Consider the following 23,738-nt stretch of genomic DNA (forward strand, 5'->3'; position numbering starts at 1 on the left):
TGTCTTCTCAAAGTCAACTAGGAATGCACAATAAATTTTGGCCTTGCTAACAATGACTATATCTCAAGAATTAAGTTTTGACAAAGGTAATGCTTGGGCAGCACTGGTGTACTGAATAGAGAAACGGTTACTTTTTTTTGGATTTGATTGGATTTATCTCTATCGTGTTTTTGCTCAGTGGTAGTCCTGTAGCCTCTGAATGAAGATCAAGCCCCACCCAGGACTGAGTGCCTGAAACATAGATTAACACTGGGTTGTAGTGCTGAGGGAGTGCTTCAATGTCAGGGATGTTGTCTATTGGGTGAAATGTTTAACTGAGACATTGTTTGTTTAAATGGTCTTATAACATTGTTTAAACATAAGACACAAAAGCACGTGTCTTTCCTGATTGAGTATTCATTTCATTTGTTACATTTGGATTCTTGCTGAGCAAACTCAAGTCTTTAATTACCTACAAAGCTTTTTGGGCTGTACTGAGGTTGCGATAAAATCAATTTCCTGACTAGGAGGAATGTAGTGTGATAGTGGCTGTAATTTAAAACAACCGGTCTCCACATATTGAGTTTGAAATGTCAAAGGATGTGTGGGTATCAAATAGAACCAACAATCAGTACAAGCTGCGGCATCTCTCCTGACTTTATGTTTATTGGCCATTGAAAGTGACGTCCTCTATCAGTAGCTACTTAGCACTTCAGAGGGGAAAGTTGTCAATGTTTGACTACAGAATACCAGTTAAATGTTAAAGCAGGATGGATAGAAGTGGAGGAATTTGTTTAGCTTACTAAAGCCCAACAATAGTTGGTGGAAAACAAAAACAGAAATTCTGAGGAAGGGTCCCTAGACCCAAAACGTTGACCTTGATTTCGCTCCAGAGATGCTGCATAGCTTTTCCAGCAATTTCTGTTTTAATTTCTGACTCCCAGCACCTGTACCTCTTTTAGCTTTTAATTAGTTAGTGGGAAATCCTTCAACTTCTGTCACAGAAAACTACATTTTTGTTTGTTTTGGCCCCCATTTTTAATGGTAATATAACACAGAGGTGCTCAAAACTGTGTCTAAAGAGTCTGTGTACTGGACCGATCAAATTTCAATCCTGAAGTGAGTTGTATAGTACGGCTGTATAGACAGATGATGTGTCTGACTGTGACTGCATGGTGAGAATTGTAAAGAAGGTGGCAGAAATGGCAGCTGTGCTGCATTCCCTTTAAGTTATAAGCCTCAAACCTACAGGCAGGCAACTGGCATTTACGTACAATATCATACTCAGACCCACTAATTCATTATTGTTGGTCTGCTACAATTCTGATGGAGTTCTGAGGAGGGGCTATTCAATACGAAACATTAATTCTGATTTCTCTCCACAGACGCTTCCAGACCTGCTGAGCTTTTCCAGCAATTTCTGTTTTTGTTTCTGACTTACAGCATCCCCAGTTCTTTTGGTTTTTAATTCCGATTGCTGCAGTGTGCAACAAAGGCATGTGCAATGGGACTTTGTACAGGAAACCAGAGTTGAATTAGCTTGAAAACAGCGGCCTAAAATGAGTTAATGTGCAGAGTTTTCCACTGGATGGTAAATTTTGCAAAGCTGCATTCTAATTAGCTACTATTGGTCCACGGAAATATAGCTCAGAGGATCAGGTGGGAGTTCTCCTGATTTTCCTGTAAATAATATTAGCTGGCAAAACATCTGGAACATGCTGTGAAATATTTTGAATATTTTAAAGAGACAAAATGGTGTGTTTTGGTTATCTAGAAGTCTTTCCCTTCAGTGAGGAAGCAGCTGTCATGTTTCTGAACATAAAGGTTTTCTTGCCTGTTAGCTTTTCAGCCCTGCTCCCATCTCAACTCATTCAACATAGGGAGTTCCTGGAAAACCATGCACAGAGTTACACTCAGAATTCTTGGCTGGAATTGCAGTTTATGGTAATTTAACCTCTTTAAATGTTAGATCCACCTCTCCCTCAGGGGGCTCTGATCTGTCAGCTTCTGACCACGTCAGCGTTTACAGCCTGTGCTGAAACCATTCATCCTGGAAGGTTACAATAACCCCCAAAATATCTAACTTCAACATTGTTCCAAAAAACCATTGCTGGATTTATTTTAACTGTGAACAGAATACTTAATTAGAATCATACCACAGGCTGTTGCGACGGTATTGTTGTAATATCACTGGATTAGTCATCTACAATATCTATTACTCTAGGGTGCAAGAGTTTAAATTCCACCATGGCAGATGGTGGAATTTAACTTCAATAAAAATTAATGAAAAGCTGCACTAATGTCAACAATGCAACCATTGTCGATTGTCATAAATATCCATCTAGTTCATTAATGTCCTTTAGGGAAGAAAATTGCCCATCCTTACCTGGTCTGGTCTCCACGTGACTCCAGACCTACAACACTGTGGTACACTCTTCACTGTCCTCTGAAAGGGCCCTAGCACACCACTTAGTTCAAAAGCAATTAGGGTTGGGCGATAAATGTGCTAAAAAGCAACACCAACATCCCATGAACAAATAATATAAAAATGATTTTTTCTGATCTGTACTGACTTATTAAATGTTGCTATACAGTATAACATTTTACATTTTAATACTTAGTTTTTGTGATTTAACTTGTCTTCGTTGGGTCAAAACACAAAACTCTTTTCATTTCTTTTAAATTTTATCCACTTACTGCAACATAAGGAAAAATGTATAATTCTACTCTATTTGCTTTTTTTAAAAAACAATGGCACTGCTTTCCTGTGTGCAAGGGACCTGCATGTCATATACACAGGTGTAAAAGTGCAGTTCCGCATTAAATGTTCCCGACTTCAGCAATGTGGCAGAAATGTGACGGGTGGAATTTCCATCATTGTTTAACCTTTCAATGCTCCACTGCAAAACCTAGGGGCGGAATTACCTAAACTTTCAGGTAGGCAGATGCAGGGTACGGGTATAGCCTTGCTTTATTGCTGAACACTCGGAGCAGGGTCCTGCCATTCCAGAGGAAACTGCAGTTTACGCTAAGAAAAAAGTTCTTTATTTCATGTGCTGACTTTGACAACCTGTCTTCACATTGCACTGCCCCACCTCACCATTTCTTAATAACAATCCATCCAGAAATGATTGTCAGTTGCCTTTTCAAACGCTGTCACCACTAAATACGCAGTATGGGAATACAGAACAAAGGAATCAGACAGGGGCACTTCGTCTCTTGAAGCTTTTCCACCATTCAACGGAATCATGGTTGACATGTCACTTACTCACCCTTTCTCCAAGTGCCTAGATACTGAACTGACACAAAAAAAGTTCAATCTCAATCTTGGAAATATTAATTGACCCAACATTCACAGCTTTCTGGGGGAGAAAGTTTAATACACTGCCCGTTTGTGAAAAGCCCACAGACTTTGGTTTATCTGAAATTGCAAGGATGTATTCTCCTTACCCTGGATTCTTCCACCAGAGTTAATAGTTTCTCAACCCAGTCAGACCCATTCATGTTCCAAACAGAGATAGTAAGAACTGCCGATGCTAGAGCCAGAGAAAACAGTGTGGAGCTGGAGGAACACAGCAGGCCAGGCAGCATCAGAGGAGCAGGAAAGCCTACATTTCAAGTTGGGACCCTGAAGAAGTGTCCCAACCCAAAATGTCAACTTTCCTCCTCCTCTGATGCTGCCTGGCCTGCTGTGTTCCTCCAGCTCCACACTGTGTTATAAACACTTTGTTTCTCTTTCAATCTTCTAAGCTCAAGGAAATACAAGTCTTGGGTTCTGCTCAGGGTCACATCAGAAATGGGGTGCTGAACTTCCATTCTGACAATTCTTTCAGAATGCAAAATGGTCATGGAAAGGCAAGCCATGCCACCCCTGTCCTTTCACAATGGTCAGCCACCATCTTCGTAAATGTAAAGGCCCTGACAGCCACCTTGATAGCTGCTGCCAAACGCTAAGTACATGAGGAAAGTGTGAAATTAGGGCTCCGGGTGTGCAGGGTGCCATCTAGGTTGAGATAGGGTGCCAGCAGGTAGGATGGCAGATAAGTAAGGGCAATTTGCCAGCTCAGTAGGGGGCCGACTGGGAAAGTTACAGGTTGTCTGGATGCAAGGTGGTGAGAGGTCCAGCTAAGTGCTGCAGTAATTAGGGTAGATTGGGGTGAATAGGAGAAATTGGTTCCAGCAGGAGGCTGGGTGGGTGGGTGGGTGTTGGATTTGGTCGGTGTGGTTGGGTCATGTTTGGTCTGGTCAAGCCGGTAGTTTGGGTTAGGCCAAGTCTTGTTATCTTTTTCTGATTAACTCTTTTACTTACTTTCATTGAAAGCCTCCAAATTCTCAAATTTGAATGGAAACTTTTGGAAGGTTCCAGGCGGAGATGAATTCAATTTATTAAGCGATAGTTTCAGAAACTGCTACAATGGGGATTCCTCAGGGACCCCATGTAACTCCTAGCTATGCTGGAAAAATGACTGCCTGGCCATCGGAAAAATCCAGACCTACTGGGTCCATGTTTACCTTCCTCCAAGACTGATATATCCACCCTGTAGTCAGTGCCCAAATTGTGTGCAAACTCCCAAATGAGGTATGACCAGGTTCAATTGAATAATATCTTTTCTTCACTGTGTATTTGAGCCCGAGTTAAAATATATGTTAACATCTATTCACCCATTTAATTAACACGTGCTTTTTGCAATTTGTATGTCCAGTCCCCCAAATTCCTCTGTTTCTTCACAGTTGCTATTGACTTGACAAATGTTCTGATCTATTGATTTTGGATTGAAAGTGGATGTTTTCATATTTTGTCTCAATAACATCAACCTGCAATTGTTTTGATCACTCACTTAATCTGTTTCTAACACTCTGGAGCTTCCTGCTCCTAACCACATAAACTACACTGCTTCTAAATTTACTGTCACGTAGAAATTTAGATAAACTATTTTCTATTCCTTCATTTTTATGTTTCTTGATATTTATATTGAAAAGGCCCAGTCAAGAGTTCAATTCTGGTCTCCCTGCTGTAGGAGGGATATTGTGAAACTTGAAAGGGTTCAGAAAAGATTTACAAGAATGTTGCCAGGGTTGAGCTCGAGGAAAATGCTTGAATAGGGTGGGGCTATTTTCCCAGAGCATCAGTGGCAGAGGGGTGACCATATAGCAGTTTATAAAATCGTGACAGGCATGGATGGGGTGATTAGCCAAGGTCTTTTCCCCACGGTAGGGGAATCCAAAACTAAATGGCATAGGTTTACGGTGAGGGGGAAAGATTTAAAGAGACCTAAGGGGTAACTTTTTATTGCGTGTATGGAATGAGCTGCCAGAGGAGGTGATAGAGGCTGGTACGATTACAACATTGAAAAGACATCTGTATGGGGTATGAATAGGAAAGGTTTTGAGGAACATGGGCCAAATGCTGACAAATGGGACTAGATTAATTTAGAGTATCTGGATGAGCTGGACAGAAAGGTCTGTTTCCGTGTTGCCATTTCTTTGACTCTAAGTCTATGGAACAATACTTGTCACAACCAACCAATAAGATAATGCAGTCTCTTTATTTCTAATTACTCTCGTGATTATTTAAACACCAATAATGAGATCATTTTCCTTCTCGATCCATTTGTTTGCCTAATATTTCATGTCCCAGTTTGTATAGATCATACTGAGATTCTGACCTGCCTCCATCTTTCCCACTGACTTTCATAGTTTGACATCATTTGTAAATTTGACCATTTGGCACCTAGTTTCTGAATCTAAGTTACTTTTGTAAATTGGAAGCAGTATTGGTCTTAAACCAAGACCTACAGCACAGTCCTCAATACCTCCCCAACTCTGGCATTGTCCCTCAAATCAGTGTCCCCTTTAATACTCTACTATAATAAAACATATTTCTTCACTACATCACTTAGATGAATTTCCTTAAAAAAATCCAACTTTGCATATTTGTATAATAATCCAGGGGTGCTATAATCTTAATGGAGAGTCTGCAGTTTAGTTCAATTCCTGAAACCAAGGTCTGAACATTCCCCTATAATAGTGTTGGTGTTGGCTAATGGCAGAATTTTAAGCTGCAACAGATGCAACCACCTGTAGAACTGTGATCTTTAGCAAAGCACCTTTCATTTTAACACTTTTTGTAACTGGAAAGTTTTTAGAAGCTGATGTGATTAGAACTGCCATTGGTTGCATGAAACATCAATCTCGTCATTGCTGTCTTTCCACTTTTTTGCTAAAGATTGGTCAGTGCCGTTTTGTGGGTGTGAAGATTGCGAGTCAAGACCAGGGAAGAAAGAGGGTTTTCAATCTCCTGGGTTTGGCAGTGGAGGCAGACAATGATTTCCAGGCCAATAGTTAACTGTTAATTTTCCAGAGTCCACTGTGTGCCTGGAGTCACATGTAGGTCAGTAGTTACGTTCCCTAAAGGGCATCATTACTGAAATAAAGTAATGAGTTAAGAAGAGAGAGGGCCAAGGGGAAAGGAGAACAACGGTGTGGGGTTGGGGAGAAAGCTCTAATGGAGTTAATTCAGCAACTAAACTTTATCTCCGGAAGCAGATCACCACTCGTGCTGACCAAAATCAGTCAACTCCAGGCACAAACTGGGCAGCAATGAGAGATGATAGCTGCAATCTCCAATAATTTTATTCTATTCATTCATGGGCGTATGGACATCACTGGCTGAGCCAGCATTTATTACTGACCCTTAATTGTCAAGTGAACAGTTCAGAGAAACCCACATTGTTGTGGGTCTGGAGTCACATGTAGGCCCTACCAAGTAAGGATGGCAGATTTCCTTCCCTAAATACATTAGTGAATCAGGTGGTTATGACAAGAGGGTCTGTAAGGGGAATGTGTTTCAAAGGGCCTTGGAAAGAGAATATTCAATGAAGTTTTAGTTAAGATCAAACAGTCTCCCACTGAAAGCCCCAGTGCTTTTGTGGAGAGACTTCACGGTTGCTACTGAAAGGCTTGTTGAAAGATGGATAGTAGCTGGATAACAGTACAGAGTGTGACCCCAGGACCCTCCTTCCAAAAGGCTCCAGCCATCATTCAGTAACCCATAAGGTAATTATCACAATGAAACATTGGACTGGATAACAAAGTGTGGAGCTGGTTGAACACAGCAGGCCAAGCAGCATCTTAGGAGCACAAAAGTCGATGTTTCGGGCCTAGGCCCTTTCTAGGCCCGAAACATCAGCTTTTGAGCTCCTAAGATGCTGCTGGGCCTGCTGTGTTCATCCAGCTTCACACTTTGTTATCTTGGATTCTCCAGCATCTGCAGTTCCCATTATCTCTGAAACATTGGACTAGGATAAGTTGATCTGTTGTGATAATGTGGCCTGTGGATAAGACTGTAAAGATATTACAAAATGCCTGAAAAAGCTAAGGTAGACCATAAGACCATCATAAAACCAGAGGAAATAGGAACAGGAAGAGGCTGTTTTACTGCATGAGCCTGTTCTGCCATTCAGTCGGATCATGAGCTGCTTTCAGCACAGGCAACCCATTTTCTCCTACTTATGAGCTTTACATCCTCCCTAGCTTACCATCATCCATTCTTTTGTCTCTCTACCTGTTGTTCTTTCTCTCTGGGCTCCATTTCTGTTTATCCACTCACTCCTTCACCCGCATCTCCCATGTCTTCAGTATATATATATATATCCGAGCTACTATCAGTTCTTAATAAGGGTCACTAGAGTTGTAATGTATTGCTCTTTCCACAGATGCTGCTAGACCTGCTGGGTTTCTCCAGCAATTTCTGTTTTTGTTTCAGGTCTTCAGCATTTTCAATTCCCTGTTTTAGCAAAGTTGTTCAAATTGAGAACAAGTTCAGTTACGTTGATGCTGACAGTTAGGCCTTGTCGAAGGAAGGAAGGAATAAAACTCTTCAGATATTCCTGGTGGAGAATGAAAGCTGAGGGATGGACGTCCACAGTAGAATCAAGACAGCTAGGTCCAGGAAACTGGAGGCTGCAAAAATACTGGAGGGTGCACGAAGAACCATAGACGTAAGGGGAAAAAAACCTAAACAGACTTGAAGTAGGAAGAAATCAATTCCACGAGGAACAAATAAGCTGGAAAGATGGGTCTACCAGAACAGCCCTGTCAGTGGATCTTGGAAAGGGATTTAAGGCTATTTGGATGAGGTTGGTGTCAGGGGAACATAGACCATAGAACAGTACATCACAGTACAGGCCCTTTGGCCCACGATGTTGTGCCGAGCTTTTACCCAAAACCTAAGGCCTATCTAACCTCCACTGCTACCTTATACTATCATCCATATGCCTAGCTGATAGCCACTTAAATGCCCCTAATGAGGCCTACTCCACTACCCTCTCCAGCAATGCATTCCACACCCCTACCACTCTCTGAGTAACCTCTGATGTCTCCCCTGTATGTACCTCCACTCACTTTAAAACTATGCCCCTCGTAATAGCTACCTCCACCCCAGGAAAAAGTCTTCAGCTGTCCATTCTATCTATACTTCTGATTATTTTGTACACTTCTATGAATTCACCTCTCATCCTTTGTCATTCTAAAGCGAGAAGCCCTAGCTCTCTCAACCTGTCCTTGTTAGACCTTCCCTCCATTCCAGGCAACATCCTGGTAAATCTCCTCTGCACCTTTTCCAATGCTTCCACATCTTTCCTGCAATGAAGCAACCAGAACTGGACACAATGCTCCAGATGTGGCCAAGCCAGGCTTTTGAATAGCTGGAGCATAACTTCACGGCTCTTGAACTCAATCCCTCTATTAATGAAAGCTAACACACCATACGCCTTCTTAACAACTCTATCCACCTGGGTGGCAACTTTCAGGGAACTGTGGACGTGAATCCCAAGATCCCTCTGCTCCTCCATACTGCTAAGAGTCTTTCTGTTAACCCTTATTCTGCTTGCACATTTATCATTCCAAAATGAATCACTTCACACTTTTCAGGGTTAAACTCCATCTGCCACTTCTCAGCCCAGCATTGCATCCTTTCAATGTTGGATTTGAAAATAAAAATGATCAAGCAAAGATATATCAGAATAGGTACGTAGGTCTGGATCAAGCTATGCATCATGAGGTTCAGTGCAGTTGTGAGCCAGCATGCTGGAAATGCAGAAGCAGTATTTGCATTATGCAACTGAGGAAGAATAGAGCTCAGGAAAATAAAAAAAAAGCAGCAGAATTGGCATACTGAAGTTCATTGTTTGTGAACATATGCAGCAATGCCTATGTGTAAGTGTTGGAGAAGACTTCCAGAGAAGATTAGATCTGTAACAGTCTTGGGAACAACAGATTGATGTTCTAGTTGGGGGGGCCATGGTCTAGGAGTAAGATGAGGGGTGTCGGTGAGTTGGCATTCAGCCTCAGTTTGTAGAGGTCCATAACCCAGACAGTAACAGCAAATCCATCTCAGCAAGTAAAACTATTTCCTCCTTACATTAATATGCCCTTTTTCACCTTTTTACTAGCGTTAGTGTATTTGCAGGAATATCCAAACCAATCTTCTCACTAACTTAACATTGATTTGCCTGATGCCTCCTTAACTCCCAAGAAAGTTAGCATTGGAAGAATTTCGAATGAGCTCCCTTTCTTTTATCTAATTTGTTATTCAACATCAGAACAGCCAGTTTGTAGTGCCACAAAAAAAAGAGCTTCCCTCACATTTGTTTGCAATACATTTTAAAGGCAAAAAATGTAATCTCAATGCAAAAGCCAAAACGTTGAGCCACGTATTCATTGTAAATGAAAACAAAACATAAAAAGGTGGAATGGTTCTGTGCCTGTTGCGATCAAACTCTTTTTCATTAATTTCTATATAAAAAATTTTCATGTTTTTCTTCCAGTGTCAACAGAAAACTAAAGTATTGCATAATATATCAATCCTATGACACAAGTACTTACACAGAGCTGAGCAGAAAATTACTAACTGATGCAGAGGACCACAGGAGTGCAATACCTTAGGGATAATCCCTTTATAATAGAAGCATTCAGGCACTTTTCACAGTTAAATACACTGGTGCTTGGAGGTCATAGAATGGAATGTAATAAAAGAGGCTATAGAGGATCAATGCAAAAAAAACCCTGTTTCCTGTTGAGTATTTTAAAGTAGAATGTATTATCACTTGTTTTATGAGATTACAACATAACTTGACCACCTTTGGGATTGATTTATGTTAGTCTTTGTGAACTTCTTGCATAAACCAGGGTTTCTGAACCATTAACATATTGTTGATAGATTTTTATTAAAGCTTTGTAGAGATTTTTCTGGTTCTGTTTTCCACGATTTTGCCCAACTGTAAAGGAGTAATTACTGTAGGTGGGAGAGCTTTGGGTTATTCCTGTTCTCGGCAAGGCTGCTGCCATATTCAATGGGCCCTTCACATGGGCAGTAAAGGTGTCGGTCTTTCAATATTCATAGTTTCAAAAGGTACCATGCATAATCTACCCAAAGAAAGCAGATATTGCTCAGCCTAATTCATCATTTTCCTGTTCTCCATTAGGCCAACCAGAGAAAAGTACGGACAAGTTGCTTTAGAGGTTTTATGGAGTCATGAGGACGGAAATGTATTATCAGAATATAATGCAATGAAAAAGGTGTGAGTGAAGCCAACTTTGGTATGGAAAGGAAACAAAAGGAATTGTGGTTTATATTGGAAACAACGGTATGGAAGGAGACAGTGATATGGAAGGAAATAAAATTGAGAGGGTATTTACTATTCATAGATAGATCGAAGAATGGCACATGGAAGCTAATAATCTCAAATTACCCCTCAGTGCTATTTCTAGTCAGTCTCAGAGGTTAAATGAGTGTTTCAAGAGACACAGTAAGAAGGAAGGACTTAGGTTTCAGAAATAACGGGACAAGTTCTGGGGCAGCACTGATCTGGACATGATGGATGAGCCTCTCCTGAGCAATGTTAATGTTCTCAATTGGGCAGCAATTAGTGTTACAGTTGAGAGGGAAAACTCAGATGCAAGAAAAGGAGGGAAAAGAAAAAGAAGTTGAAGGAGAAAAACGAAAGCCAATGCAACAAGTGAAGGAGAGATCGAAGATCAGAAGGTAGGATTACAACAACATATTGCATTTCAAAAGCAACTTTTTGATAATCAAACATTCTAAGGTGCTTCACAGGGACAACATAAAAGATATATCACATTGAACGACAAGTCAATATTTGGTTAACTAATTGAAAGCTTGATCAAGGGGGTTGGTTTTAAAGTGTATATTAAAGGAGAGAAATGAGGTAAAGCTGGAAAGGTGCAGAGAGGGAATTCCAAAGTTTAGTATGTGGTAACTTAAGGCATGGCCACAAATGATGCAGCAATTAAAATTAGCAATGCTAAAGTAGTCAAACTTATCTAAGTCAGAATATCTCCCAGGTTTGTGGCCATGGAGGAGGTTACAGACACAGTGAGGGGCAAGACCATAAAGAGATTTGAAAACAAAAATGAGTATTTTAAAAATGAGATGTTGTTTAACTGGGAGCTGAGATAAGTCAGTGAACTCAGGGATGATGTGGAATGGAATTCAAACATAAAGACAGAACTAAAAGTGCTGAGATAATGTCAGGTATACCGACAGTAGAATGTGGGAGCATGCTCAGGAACTTGTTGGAATACTTAGGTTTGGAGGTAACCAAAGCATGATACAGGTTTCTGCAACAGATGAATTGAAAGAGAGGTAAAGTTGGGATATTTTGGATTAATGATGTAATAGATATGGACACAGTACAGAAAAGTGGGCATTGAGGTAGATGATCAGCTGTGTTCTGAGTGACTAGCTGTGCAGGATCAAATGGCTGAATGGCCTATTCCCGCCTCTATGTTTCTACATTACCAGGATATTATTAGCTGCTTTTTATGATGGTTAATCATGTGGTAGAATATTTATCTTGGTCTCAAACATGAGACCAAGGTTGCAAACTGAGTAGCTAGATGCACCAAGTTGGCAGGGAGAGGGATGGAGTCAATGACTAGAAATTAGATTTTGGGCTGGGGACTCCAGGTGATAGCTTAGGTCATCCCAATATTTAACTAGAAACATTTTCTGCTCATCTAGTACTGGATGTCAGTCAAACAGTCCACATGTCAGTTGCTAATTGACCACTATTATTTATAATGGGATATGTCTATATTGTAGAGCTCTCTTGGTTGTGGGAACACTCAGCTCTGTCTATCACATTATGCCTCCATTAAATGGCATGCAACTAGTCCTGTACTGAAGCTTCACCAGGTTGGCACCCTCATTCCTGGGGCTGCTCTTGGAATTTCTTCTTGTAGTCTTCATTGAACTACAGTTGATTTATTGGGCCTAATGATAAACGGCAGATTTGGGGATATGCCAGGTAATGAGATTATGGATTGTCATTAAAAGCAATTCTGCTACTGCTGATGACCTACAGAGGCTTAAGAATATAAAATGTGAGGCTGGATGAACACAGCAGGCCAAGCAGCATCTCAGGCTCCTGAGATGCTGCTTGGCCTGCTGTGTTCATCCAGCCTCACATTTTATTATCTTGGAATCTCCAGCATCTGCAGTTCCCATTATCTCAGAGGCTTAAGAATGCCTAGTTTTGAGTTTCAAGATCGATCCCATTTAGCAAGCAACTAAAAGGTACACAATGTCAAAATAGTGTGAAAAGCAATTGGCCCCAAGGTTAAAAGAACTGAAAATATATCTCTAAAAATACATCCAAAAGCAAGAACTGCCACTGTTCTGAATTCTTAAATTATTTTGGAAATATCAAGAACTGACAATGACAGACTTAGAACAACACACTCAATTGAAACAAATTACACAAAAAATATTACTCTTTTTAATGTTTAAATGCAAAGCACTGTGCTGAGCTTGAGATACATCAGAATTTTGGCCAAACTGAGCTTCCTCTGGTTTGGAAAAGAGCCTGGCTGCTGAAGGAAGTCGTATTGAGTAGAACAATCAGATGAGATCTGTTTAAAACTCAGAGTGTGTACGGTCTGGCAGGGAGGACAAGCAGGAAAATCCAAAGGGCAGAGAGGAAACAGAGCCAGGCCTGATCTAATGGGTCAGCAGTTTTGAAGGAATATGTAAAATTCCATCTGCTCGCAATCCACCTGAGAATTTTAGTGAGCTTGAGGGGAGAGCATTGAGTCGCTTGACTGTCCTTGGGCTTATTGAGGAACTTAGATGGCTAATTGATAGAAGAAAGCATGCCACAATTACAGAAATAATGACTATTAGATTGGTTGGCAAGTTCTTTCAGGAGGGACTTCATCCTGAGACAGCCAGAGGTTGCACCTTAAAGCAAGTGATGTTCCCTTTAGTGTTAAAATGCTATAGGGCAGCTGTTGGGTTCATGGTCGGGCTTCCGTCCCTTATTTTTTCACTGAGGGGAGATTTTTATAGCGTTGTCCTGTAAAATCCAGGCTCTTGTGTTTGTTAAATGTATATGTGAGGGAGGAATATTGGTCAGGAGATGGGAGACCTCCCTGGTTTTCTTTAATGCTCTTGATGTCTGACTGACAGCAGAGTGTTTGTTAACAAATCATGTAGGAGAAAAAGGTAACAAATCCATTCCACAGAATTTCATTGAAATGTCAACTTAGATTACACATTCATTGTATTGTGGGAGTAACTGGATTCATTCGCAGAGATTATTCAGACAGAATGCAACACGAGTATATTTATGGTGGCAGAATTTTTTTTACAGCAAGTCTTCAAAGCTCTTGGAGATGATAGTAGTTATACATTCTGCTTGTAGCTCACTGTGAGTTTTGAGGATTGGCACAGAGTTTTTGCAGCTATCATTAAGTTTACAACCTATCCTTTGTAGTAATTTCTCTGCACTAAACAACGTTAGACTTTGACAAATTGGCAAACAATGGGCAGTAGTTCTGCAAATCGTATAATCACCAGGTAACTGACATGAGCTCAAAAGAGGCTAACAAGGTGAATTAGACACAGACCTCCTTCATCAACATTCTTAAAGCCAGTCAGGAAAGTTTTGGGTTTCCGATGCAACATAATACATTTACTTGTCTGTCAGCATAAAGCAGCAGACGTACTAACTCATGTAAGAGATAAAAAATGTAGCTCATTTATGGTTCATCTTAGTTGTGCTTATTTACCTGCCCTGGTTGTTCACAGGCTGTCTGGTACTTTGCCTGTTGGCACACTTCTTTCACTCTTTCATATTTAGGGAGGTAATTGGTTTGTTGCGCATCACCAGCTCCCTCTTCTTTCTTACGGAGTAACTTGCTGGAAAGAAAGGAGTAACAAAATTTTCTCATGAACTGGAGAAATGTGGCTTTTCACACTCTGTACTCTAAGAGCAATGCCCAGTCACAACAAAGCAGTGTGGTTTCAAGTGCTTTCTTTCAGATAGTATTGACTGAAGATTTATGAGGTTTCCTTAACAGTTGCCACACTACTGCCAAAGGAGCTTTTAACAACAAATATTATAATAAATTTGTCTCCTCTTATTAATTCAACTGCTACATTTCAAAAATAAATCAAATCACTCTCTGATATACTTACCTCTGTGGAGAAAACAAACATTCCCAACCCACAGGTCTGCATATTCAACAGTTTAGCCCCCTGCCTTTTTCAACTTTCAACCTTCAGCAGAATCACATTCAATTTTCACCACCTCTGCTTTGAAGATATTTAATAACTGAGCTTCCATATCACTTTGGGTTAGAAAACTCCAGACTCTCCACTTCCTGAGTGCAGACATTCCTCCTCACCTCAGCCTTAAATAGCTTGCATTTCGTACTGAGACTAGTTCTGGATTCTAGACCCTATAGCGTGAGGAAGCATCTTTTCAGGATTTTCCCTGTCAGTCTCTTGAATCATTCTGTCAGCTTCTCTGAGATCACTTCTCTGAAACCCAGTCTAATGCCTCCACCAAACACATCTTCCCCTCTCCTTCAGCATTCCAGAAGCCCTGTTCCCTCTGTGACATCCCATGTGATGACGCTGTGGCTTTACAAGGTTATTTTGTCCTGGTTTTTTCAAAAGAAAGGTTTTAAGACAGAAGTGAGAACTGTCTAGTTGGGCCAGTAAAGTAAACAGCTTGTGAGGCTTTGGGTTTTTTTAAGTTGGAACAATAGAAGCTGCTGGAATTTTAAAGAAGTGGAAGCTATTTTTCCCCTTTTGATTACAGCTAGAAACTGGGGAATCTCTTTCTACTGCAGGTGTTACATGTGAGAAAATCTGATTTCTGAAATTTGCCTTTTTGCCAAAGAGATATGTTTCCAGGGTGTTACTATATTGGAACAGTTAATTAGTAATAGTTACAGTATCTATTATTCTGTTAAATTTTCCTACAGAGTTAAATAATTCTAAATTCCTCTTTCGTTCGTTGAATTTTAATTATAATTCCAGTGAAACCCGACCTAAAATGAAGGAATAGTACCGCAACTTTGGATTTGGCTCTTCACAACCTTTCAGACTGAACGCCAAGTTCAGCGACTACAAATCATAACCTCTGCCTTTATTTCCCTTGTCGACTGTTACTGATTTAACTAAATCCAATTACACCTAACATATGCTGTTTACTTATCCTAACACTTTCTCCTTTGAGTTCCACCATTATTCTCGCTGCCATGTATTCTTGCCTTTCTGATTTTCACAGACATTTCCAAATCTTATTTTCCCACCTTTATTCCTGCTGCGAACCTATGACACCTATGACTCTTTTCAGTTCTGAGAAAAGGTTACTTACGCAAAACATTAACTCTATTTTTCTGTCCATGGGAATGACATGTTTCTACGAATTTTCTGGAAGAGACTCTTTTCTTGCTGACAAAATTCTGAAATATTTAATGCACCCTACTACATTATCACCTACCATACTCTATACATTGAATCTGAGAATCTCCCGCCCGTCTAGTGTGGTTCTGCAGTTGTTTTGGTGAGATTAAAGGAGCAGATATTAAATTGTTTGAAGCAACTGGGTTCTGTTCTAATGTTGAGGTTGTGAGGGTTGGATGTGCTGGAACAGAGTTTAGTCCAAAGATGGAATCTGGGGGTGTGTCTAAGGCTAGGCCAGCACTGGGAGGGAAGAGAAGGAAATCAGGTTTCAATAGAGAAAATATAACATTGTAATTATTACTGAAAATAGTAATGGACTATTAGCTTCACAACACCCACGGTTGCTGATTCTGTTCTTGTTATGGCACTATTTTTGGTTGGCTGGGTTCAGAGAGACAGCAAAAATTTCTGCGCCTAACTGTGCCCCCATATGAAATGATGGCTAAGCAATTATGGTTTTGCAACAGGTCAGGAAAAAGTCATCCAGTGCACTCACCTAATACAAGCAGAGGCCTATTAATTTATATAAGTCGACTCACAACATGTGCATAGCACCCTGGTGCATTTTTACTGCTCCAACAGCAACAAATGTCTCCTACTACAATGACATTTATAACCGCCTAAACAAAATCACCAGAGGCATCACTGGAACAGGTTGGACGTGTTTAGGTGCAGGGAGAATATGAGTGTCAGTTCTGATCTCACCAAATCGGTTCCGCTCACTGCCAGAACCACTGTAGGTCTCCTGTGGCCTCCATCCATTGCCCCCAGATACTCCCCTAAAAATTAAATATTGCAGGTTCAGGTTGGCATTAGAGCTGCCAGAATTTCTGGCTGTACTGTGCAATGAATGGTCCAAACCCTCCAGCAATTTTGTGAGTAAATTTTACTGAGGTGCCCACATTATGAATCAAGTGGGTGAACCTGTTCTCCCCACAACCAACCAGAACCCTGGAGGACCAAGGCATCCAATTACCTGTAGACCAAAATGATACTTTACTTTGCAAAAACAAAAGGTAAAAAATATGTTCCCATGTATTGGTGAACGCACTTTTTTCTAGATTTAGCAAACTGACCTTTTGCATTGATGCTGCGACACAAGACAGTGTGTGAAGCAAGTTTTACAGAGCTGAATTTATGTGGTTAACCTCCAAAGAAATCTGCTGGAAACATGTCTGCTGACTGATGTACACTGCCCAAGTGTCACAATTACAAACACAGAGATGTGAACATTAACTTTCTGTCAGTAAGACATATGTAACCATTCACCATGTTAAGATAATTGATACAAGTATCAAGAGTCAATAGTCAATAGTCCTGATGTAGGAAGTGTATATGGAATCACAAAAACTGGAGGAAGATAAATTGGTATCTATTACAACAGTGAGTCCAAGACTTCGAGTTACTTTCCTAGGGCTGGATTCTCATCAGTGTTCAGCTTTTTTTTAAGATGGTGAGTCTCAGTTAGACTCCATGAAATATGTGAACTTTCAAGAAACTGAGACATATTCATAGTTAAGGCTCCATCTTTTTGATGGATGCTTTGATTTGTGAGGTTGCTCAAATGCATATTTATAAAGCAGGAATTGGGCATATTATGACACAGCACAGAGTGGGTGATTTAAACTTTGTTGTTGGTTAAGAAAATGGCTTCTCACATATTACTAACTGGGGTTCATTCTAATTCAGCGAGTGATTCAATAAAAGAATAAGCTGAATGAGAATGCGCAACAGCACCGCTTCACACAGAGCTCAAACTGACATTAGTGCATGTTCTGCTATTTCTTTTGTCCTTTTCAGTTTTCTTGACAGAACAGTGACTAAAAGGTACAGCTGGATCTGACTGCTTCTTGTTGGATATGAAATTCAACATGAATTAACACAGGCAGCTAAAGGTACATCACAGAGAAAACTACTGAATTCTGCTGATTTTGCTTTCATCTCCTTATACCTCAATCATGTTTCAGTAACTTATTAATTACTTTTACCAACTCAATTCCCACTCCTGAGGGGATAAGCTATATAAGTTAAGGTTAAAATCAATGTAAAATGAATGAAAATTATTTGGTACAAATTGTCTTATCATATAGTTCTTACAGCAGTTATTGTAATACAAGATTATATCTCCAATACAGAGGGGAAGTTTATTGAAGTGAGGATTGTAAGACTTGTATCAACCAGATAAGAATGTTTGAACTGGGAGCAGAAGTGGGTAATTTAACCCGAGCCTGCTCCACCATTTATAATGATAATGGCTGATTTCATCTCATCTCAACCTCAACTCCACATTCCTGTTTGATCTGCATAAGCCTTCAAAAATCTGTCTATCTGCTTCTTAAATTTACTCAATATCCTAGCATCCACCACAGTCTGGGGGGTGAATTCCACAGATTTGTGATTCTTTGAGAGAAATAATTTCTCCTCATCTCTGTTTTAAATCTGCTGCTCTTTATCCTAAAACTATAACCTCTCATTCTAGACTGCCCCACACAAAATATATAACAAAGCAAACAAAAACATGTTAGTTAGGTTAGACCAATTCAGTGTATCTTCTTGCTGACAATAGTTACCAAAGATTGAGAAATAAATGTACGTCATACGCCTCAATTAAATCTCCTCTCAATCTTCGAAACCCCAGAGAGTATTGGCCTATACTGCTCAATTTCTCATAAGACAAACCCCTGATCTCTGAAATCAATCTAATGAACCTCTTCTGAACTGTCTCCAATACACTACATCGCTACTCAAGTAAGAGGACCAAAAGAAATAAGTGCTAAACGAAACTGTCTTGCCTGCTTTAAACCCCTCCTACACATTGTTGCCAGGGAAATGGGAGTGATTAAAATTAACTGTTTTGATGTTGTTAACTGGTCAGCCTTTTAAGGCTGCCTAATCTTAAAATAAGATCACCCAAATATTTTTCAATCTCTGGCAACTATAATCAGCAACAAGATAACACCAAATTGGTCTAACCTAATTAAAATGCTTTTGTGGCCTTTGCTATGTATTTTTATCAATTAATCTAGTCATCTTAACCTGCCAAATAAGATTTAAAGGTTAATAAACCAATGCTAGTCCAAAACTCTTTTACCTGACTTCTTTGATCATTGCCACCCAGTAGTTTGTGGGAAGTTGGTTACATATTTAGTGGCAGTCTCCTTTCTCCTAAAACAATAGCTTGTCTGTGGGGTTGTCAACTCTGCTGAGTGTCACCTAGTGCGGTTCAGGAGCCCCAGTCTGGCACAGCAGTCACTGCTGTTTTTGCTGCGAACTGAGAAGCTGCTCAACCTGCAGACCCATATTTTCTCTGGATTCTCTTCCCAGCCAGCCAAGCTTCTTGTTTTTGCTGACCTCTTCCAATGCCCTTCCAAATATTCAACCAGCAAAGGCCACAAACACCAGTGAGGCAACCTCCTAGCTGTCAGTGTCAATGATCGCCATCTTCATATCTCACTTGCAGGTGTCCATGTAGTGAAGGCTTGGAATCAAGAAGATGATGGCCCAGTGGCCAATTACTAGAGAGGTTCTTACGCGTATGGGCCTCATCTAGCCAGTGAACATAACTGAGCTAGTGCAGATGTCATTGGCCTAGTGAAAAGAATGTACATTGATGGAATTAACTTGCTGAAGGACCTTTGAGCTTGTGTTCTTTTCCAAGGTTTGTGTCTGATAGAGGCAACAAGGCGAAACATTTTTTCCAAGATGTTCAGTGGGAAAGCACTTGATAGGAGGCGATGGCCTAGTGGTATTATCTCTAGACTATTAATTCAGAGACCCAGGTAGTGCTCTGGGGACCTGGGTTCGAATCATGCCATGGAAGAAGGTGGAATTTGAATTCAATTTTAAAAACCTGTAATTAAGGGTCTAATGACAACCATGAAATATTTGTCAATTGTCGGAAAAGCCCAGCCGGTTTACTAATATCCTTTTAGGGAAGGGAATCTGCATCTTTATCTGGCCTGGCCGACATGTGGCTCTCGATTCACAGGAATGTAGTTGATGCTCAAACCCCTCTAGGCAATAATGGATGGGTAATAAATGACTCCCACATTTCATGAGAGAATACTAAAAAATGTCAATGCAAATGTTGTAGTTGCCCTTGTTCTGGTATAGGGTCATGACCTTTGCATATCCTGGGGTCGGAAACCCCTCCCTCCAGGAAAGAGCTGGGGAACTATACTCTACGTCCTGGTCATTATTTGGTGGAGTAATTAGAAAATAGTTAAAGCTGGTCAATGAAAACGTATTTGATCATCATTCACTCCTAAGCATGTACTAGAACCAGGTAATTCTGCATAGATCCTTCCATGTTGCCACTGTATCTTTGCCAGACGTGCAACAGACAGCTCAGTGACAGGTGTAAATGCAATTCCATTACACTTCTCACCAACGTACAATGAACAAGAAATTCTGAGCCTGATTATTAAATCATGAGTGGTTCTTTAATAATTAGATAAGATGAAGGAATTGAGAATTCATGTGGTACTGTAATGAATATTCCTGTCAGGGTATTAACTCCAGTGATTTATGCCCTTTGCACATCTGCAGGCAGAAACCCAAGATCATGAAAGAGGCATGTCTGCCTCACTAACACATCACTTGAATGTCTACTGGTCTTAGCAATGAATTTACGCCTGCTTTTAGATAATATAGAATGCTATGTTTGTCCGGATGTGCTTCTTAATGATTCATATAGTTATGTTTTACAGCTTATTAATGCATTAATAATGACTTTTAAAACCCAGAGTTTTTCTGTCAAATAAAGTGCATTGGTAATGACTTTGTAGATGCTTTGTAATCAAACAATCTAGAGTCAATTCCTTATCTGAAAGTAAGAAAGATTTGCACTCATATCCATGCAACAATGGAAGAATATGAAGGGTCTAGGCCCGAAATGTCAGCTTTTGTGCTCCTAAGATGCTGCTTGGCCTGCTGTGTTCATCCAGCTCTACACTTTGGTTTCTCGGATTTTCCAGCATCTGCAGTTCCCATTATCTCAGAATATAATTACTATCAGGTTTAAGACATTTGGAAATTGGAAAAATGCATAATAGTTTTTACTTCTTGTATAGAGTTCTCAACAAAATAATTTTGTCGTCAAAGTATAATGCTTGGAAGCATGTATTGGTGAGGGCAAAGCACTTACATACAATGTATTGTGTTATATTCTTGATGCACCGTATCTTACCCTCTCTCAATGAGGAATGTGTCACGCCAAATCCTAGCCTTTTTATTTGAACGGAATCTGCAAGAAAAGACATGCTGGATGTTAGATACTAATTTACGAACGGCACAAAATGGTGATGTCACGTCATTGAGAATGCTAGCTGGTGTCTACCCCATAAACAATGCATCCAGCAATGACTAATTTAGAGGCAGGTGGCTGATTCAGAAATGGTATCTATTGATGATAGCTGTCTCTCTTTGAAAGGACACACAAAAAATTCATTCAATTCATTCACCATGTTAGCAAGAGTAGGACACCGTGTTCGGAGCTCCTCTGCTTGCTGTCCCTTTCCTTTGCCTTCCCTCTATTTTTCTCCCTCCACTTTGTGGTTTTTCCTTTCTCTCCCACCTCCTTGGCAGAACGTAGAGGAGCAGAATGGGCATGGACTGAGTCCTGCAACAGACTGGAGCAGGCACAGTCCGAGTCCCGCAGTGGTCCAAATGAACAGGCTAAGTTCTGCGGTGGTCCAGAGCGAGCGGGCTGAGTCCCACTGTGATCCAAAGCGAGTGGGCCGAGTCCTGCAGTGGACCTGAGCTGCGGGCCAAGCCCAGTGGTGGGTGGAACCAGCACGGGCAACGTGGCCTTGTGCTCTGGGACCTGCAGGCACGCCCCGTGAGCCCCAGAACATCGCGAGCCATGAGCCCTGGAATAGCATGTGGGCTGCGAGGAAAATGCCCCATAGCCGCATGTGGGAAGCAGCCCCAAAGCAGTGCACAGGCAGTGAGTCCTGGACGTAGACCAGCGTGAGGGGACAATCCTTACCTTAGAACTTACCGTAGAACACTGTAATGTTAACTCCTTAATATGTTCCTATGTTTAAGTTATTTTCCAATCTGTAATTAAGCAACTATTTCTATTCCTCTGCTGAATCCAAGAATTGTACCAAGGTAATTGTACCTAAGATATCACCATAAGAAGGCAGACATTGTAAATTTTTTCACAGTACTCCTGCAATGGAGTACACGTGACAATAAAAAGAATATTGTATTGTATTGTACATTCTGATTCCTTTTTGTCATGTCAACTAATTTACCATTATTTACAATTACCATCTGCTACAGTTGCTCAAAAATATTGTTTCCTTCAAAATTTGTGGCGGCCACAAAGTTGTAGCAAAATATAGTGATGTGCGAGATGGATGATAGACTTTTGCAGAATACAGACAGGCTGGCGAAACAGGCAGACACATGGCAGATGAAATGTAATGTAGCAAAGTGCAAGGTGATATATTTTACTTGAAAGAAGAGACACGAAAAACTAAAGGATATGCTTCTAAAGTGGATACAGAAACAGAGATTCCTGGGAATATATGTACATAAATCATACAAGTTTGCAGGCAGGTTAGGAACAATGCCAAAAAAAATGCAGTCAAGATCTTGGACATTGTAAGTAAGGCTTCAAAAAGGAAAGTGAGTAAATGATAAACATTTGTAAGACATTGGAACAGGCTGAAGTGGAGAATTGTGTCTAATTCTGGGCAAAGACTTTAAAGAGACGCTGGAGAAAAAGATTTATAGGAATGGGTCCTGAAGAATTTCATTTATAGGGGAAGATTGGAGAACTTCCCATAGAAAGGACTTGATGGAGATTGAACAGAAGTTCAAAATCATAAAAGGACAGACGTCAGATACTGCTTTGGTTGCACAGGTGACATGTAATGCAGAATGATGCCAACAACATGAGTTCAATTCCTGCACCAGCTGAGGTTACCATGAAGGACTTACCTTCTCAACTTCTCCTCTCACTGAAGCATGGTAACCCTCAGGTTAAACCATGTCCAGCCATCTCTCTTTCTCTCTCTCTCTCTCTCTCTCTCTCTAATGCAAGAGCAGCCTTACGGTCTGGTAAAACTAGGGTGGCTTTACTTTTATGGACTGGGAAAAATATTCCCATAGGACGAAGGATCAAAAATAAGGAACTAACAGTTTAAAACAATTGGTAAAAAAAATCCAAAGCTGACATTCACTGACATTAGAACAGAGTTGAGGAAAAGCTTCTTCACCCAGAGAGTGGTGGTTATATGGAATGTTCTGCCCCAGAAGGCAGTGGAGGCCAACTCTCTGGATACTTACAAGAAAGAGATGGATACAGCTCTTAAAGATAGTGGAATCAAGGGTTATGGGGATAAGGCAGGAACAGGATACTGATTGTGGATGATCAGCCATGATCATAATGAATGGTGGTGCTGGCTCGAAGGGCCGAATGGCCTACTCCAGCACCTATTGTCTATTGATATGAAAGAAATGTCCCTGTGGAGCAAGTGGTGATGATCTGGAATGCACTGCCTGAGAATGGGATGGAGGCAGGCTCAATCAATCACTTTTTCAGTACTATAGGTTATTGCCCTGGATCACCTGCAGACATGTCAAATTTTCAAATTCCAACATGTTTTTCTTTGAAAGACGACTGATACAGCCAAAATTACTGAAGATGTCATTCCAGTGGGTTCCTGGAGAGGAATTCTGGAATGTGATATATGCAGGTGTCAAATAAACTTCAGAGGGAGAAACATACACACAAACCGAACTATAGTCTCCTGGGAGAGATAATGGGAACTGCAGATGCTGGAGAATCCAAGATAATAAAATGTGAGGCTGGATGAACACAGCAGGCCAAGCAGCATCTCAGGAGCACAAAAGCTGACGTTTCGGGCCTAGACCCTTCATCAGAGAGGGGGATGGGGTGAGGGTTCTGGAATAAATAGGGATAGAGGGGGAGGCGGACCGAAGATGGAGGGAAAAGAAGATAGGTGGA

At 40.6% G+C, this 23,738-nt stretch overlaps 1 protein-coding gene across 2 annotated transcripts in view; it reads right to left on the bottom strand.

Annotated features, from left to right (window-relative positions):
- sulf1 (sulfatase 1) overlaps positions 1 to 23,738 on the bottom strand; it is a 135,415-nt gene that overhangs the window by 44,958 nt on the left and 66,719 nt on the right. For both annotated transcript variants that reach the window (XM_048529178.2, XM_048529179.2), the window contains exons 9-10: positions 20,946 to 21,002; positions 14,071 to 14,200 (exon numbers count right to left, since the gene is read on the bottom strand). In XM_048529178.2, the coding sequence (XP_048385135.2) occupies positions 14,071 to 14,200; positions 20,946 to 21,002 (187 nt within the window). The remainder of the gene's footprint in view (positions 1 to 14,070; positions 14,201 to 20,945; positions 21,003 to 23,738) is intronic.

Source organism: Stegostoma tigrinum, chromosome 5, assembly GCF_030684315.1.
Source record: "Stegostoma tigrinum isolate sSteTig4 chromosome 5, sSteTig4.hap1, whole genome shotgun sequence".
Classification (NCBI taxonomy): Eukaryota; Metazoa; Chordata; class Chondrichthyes; order Orectolobiformes; family Stegostomatidae; genus Stegostoma; species Stegostoma tigrinum.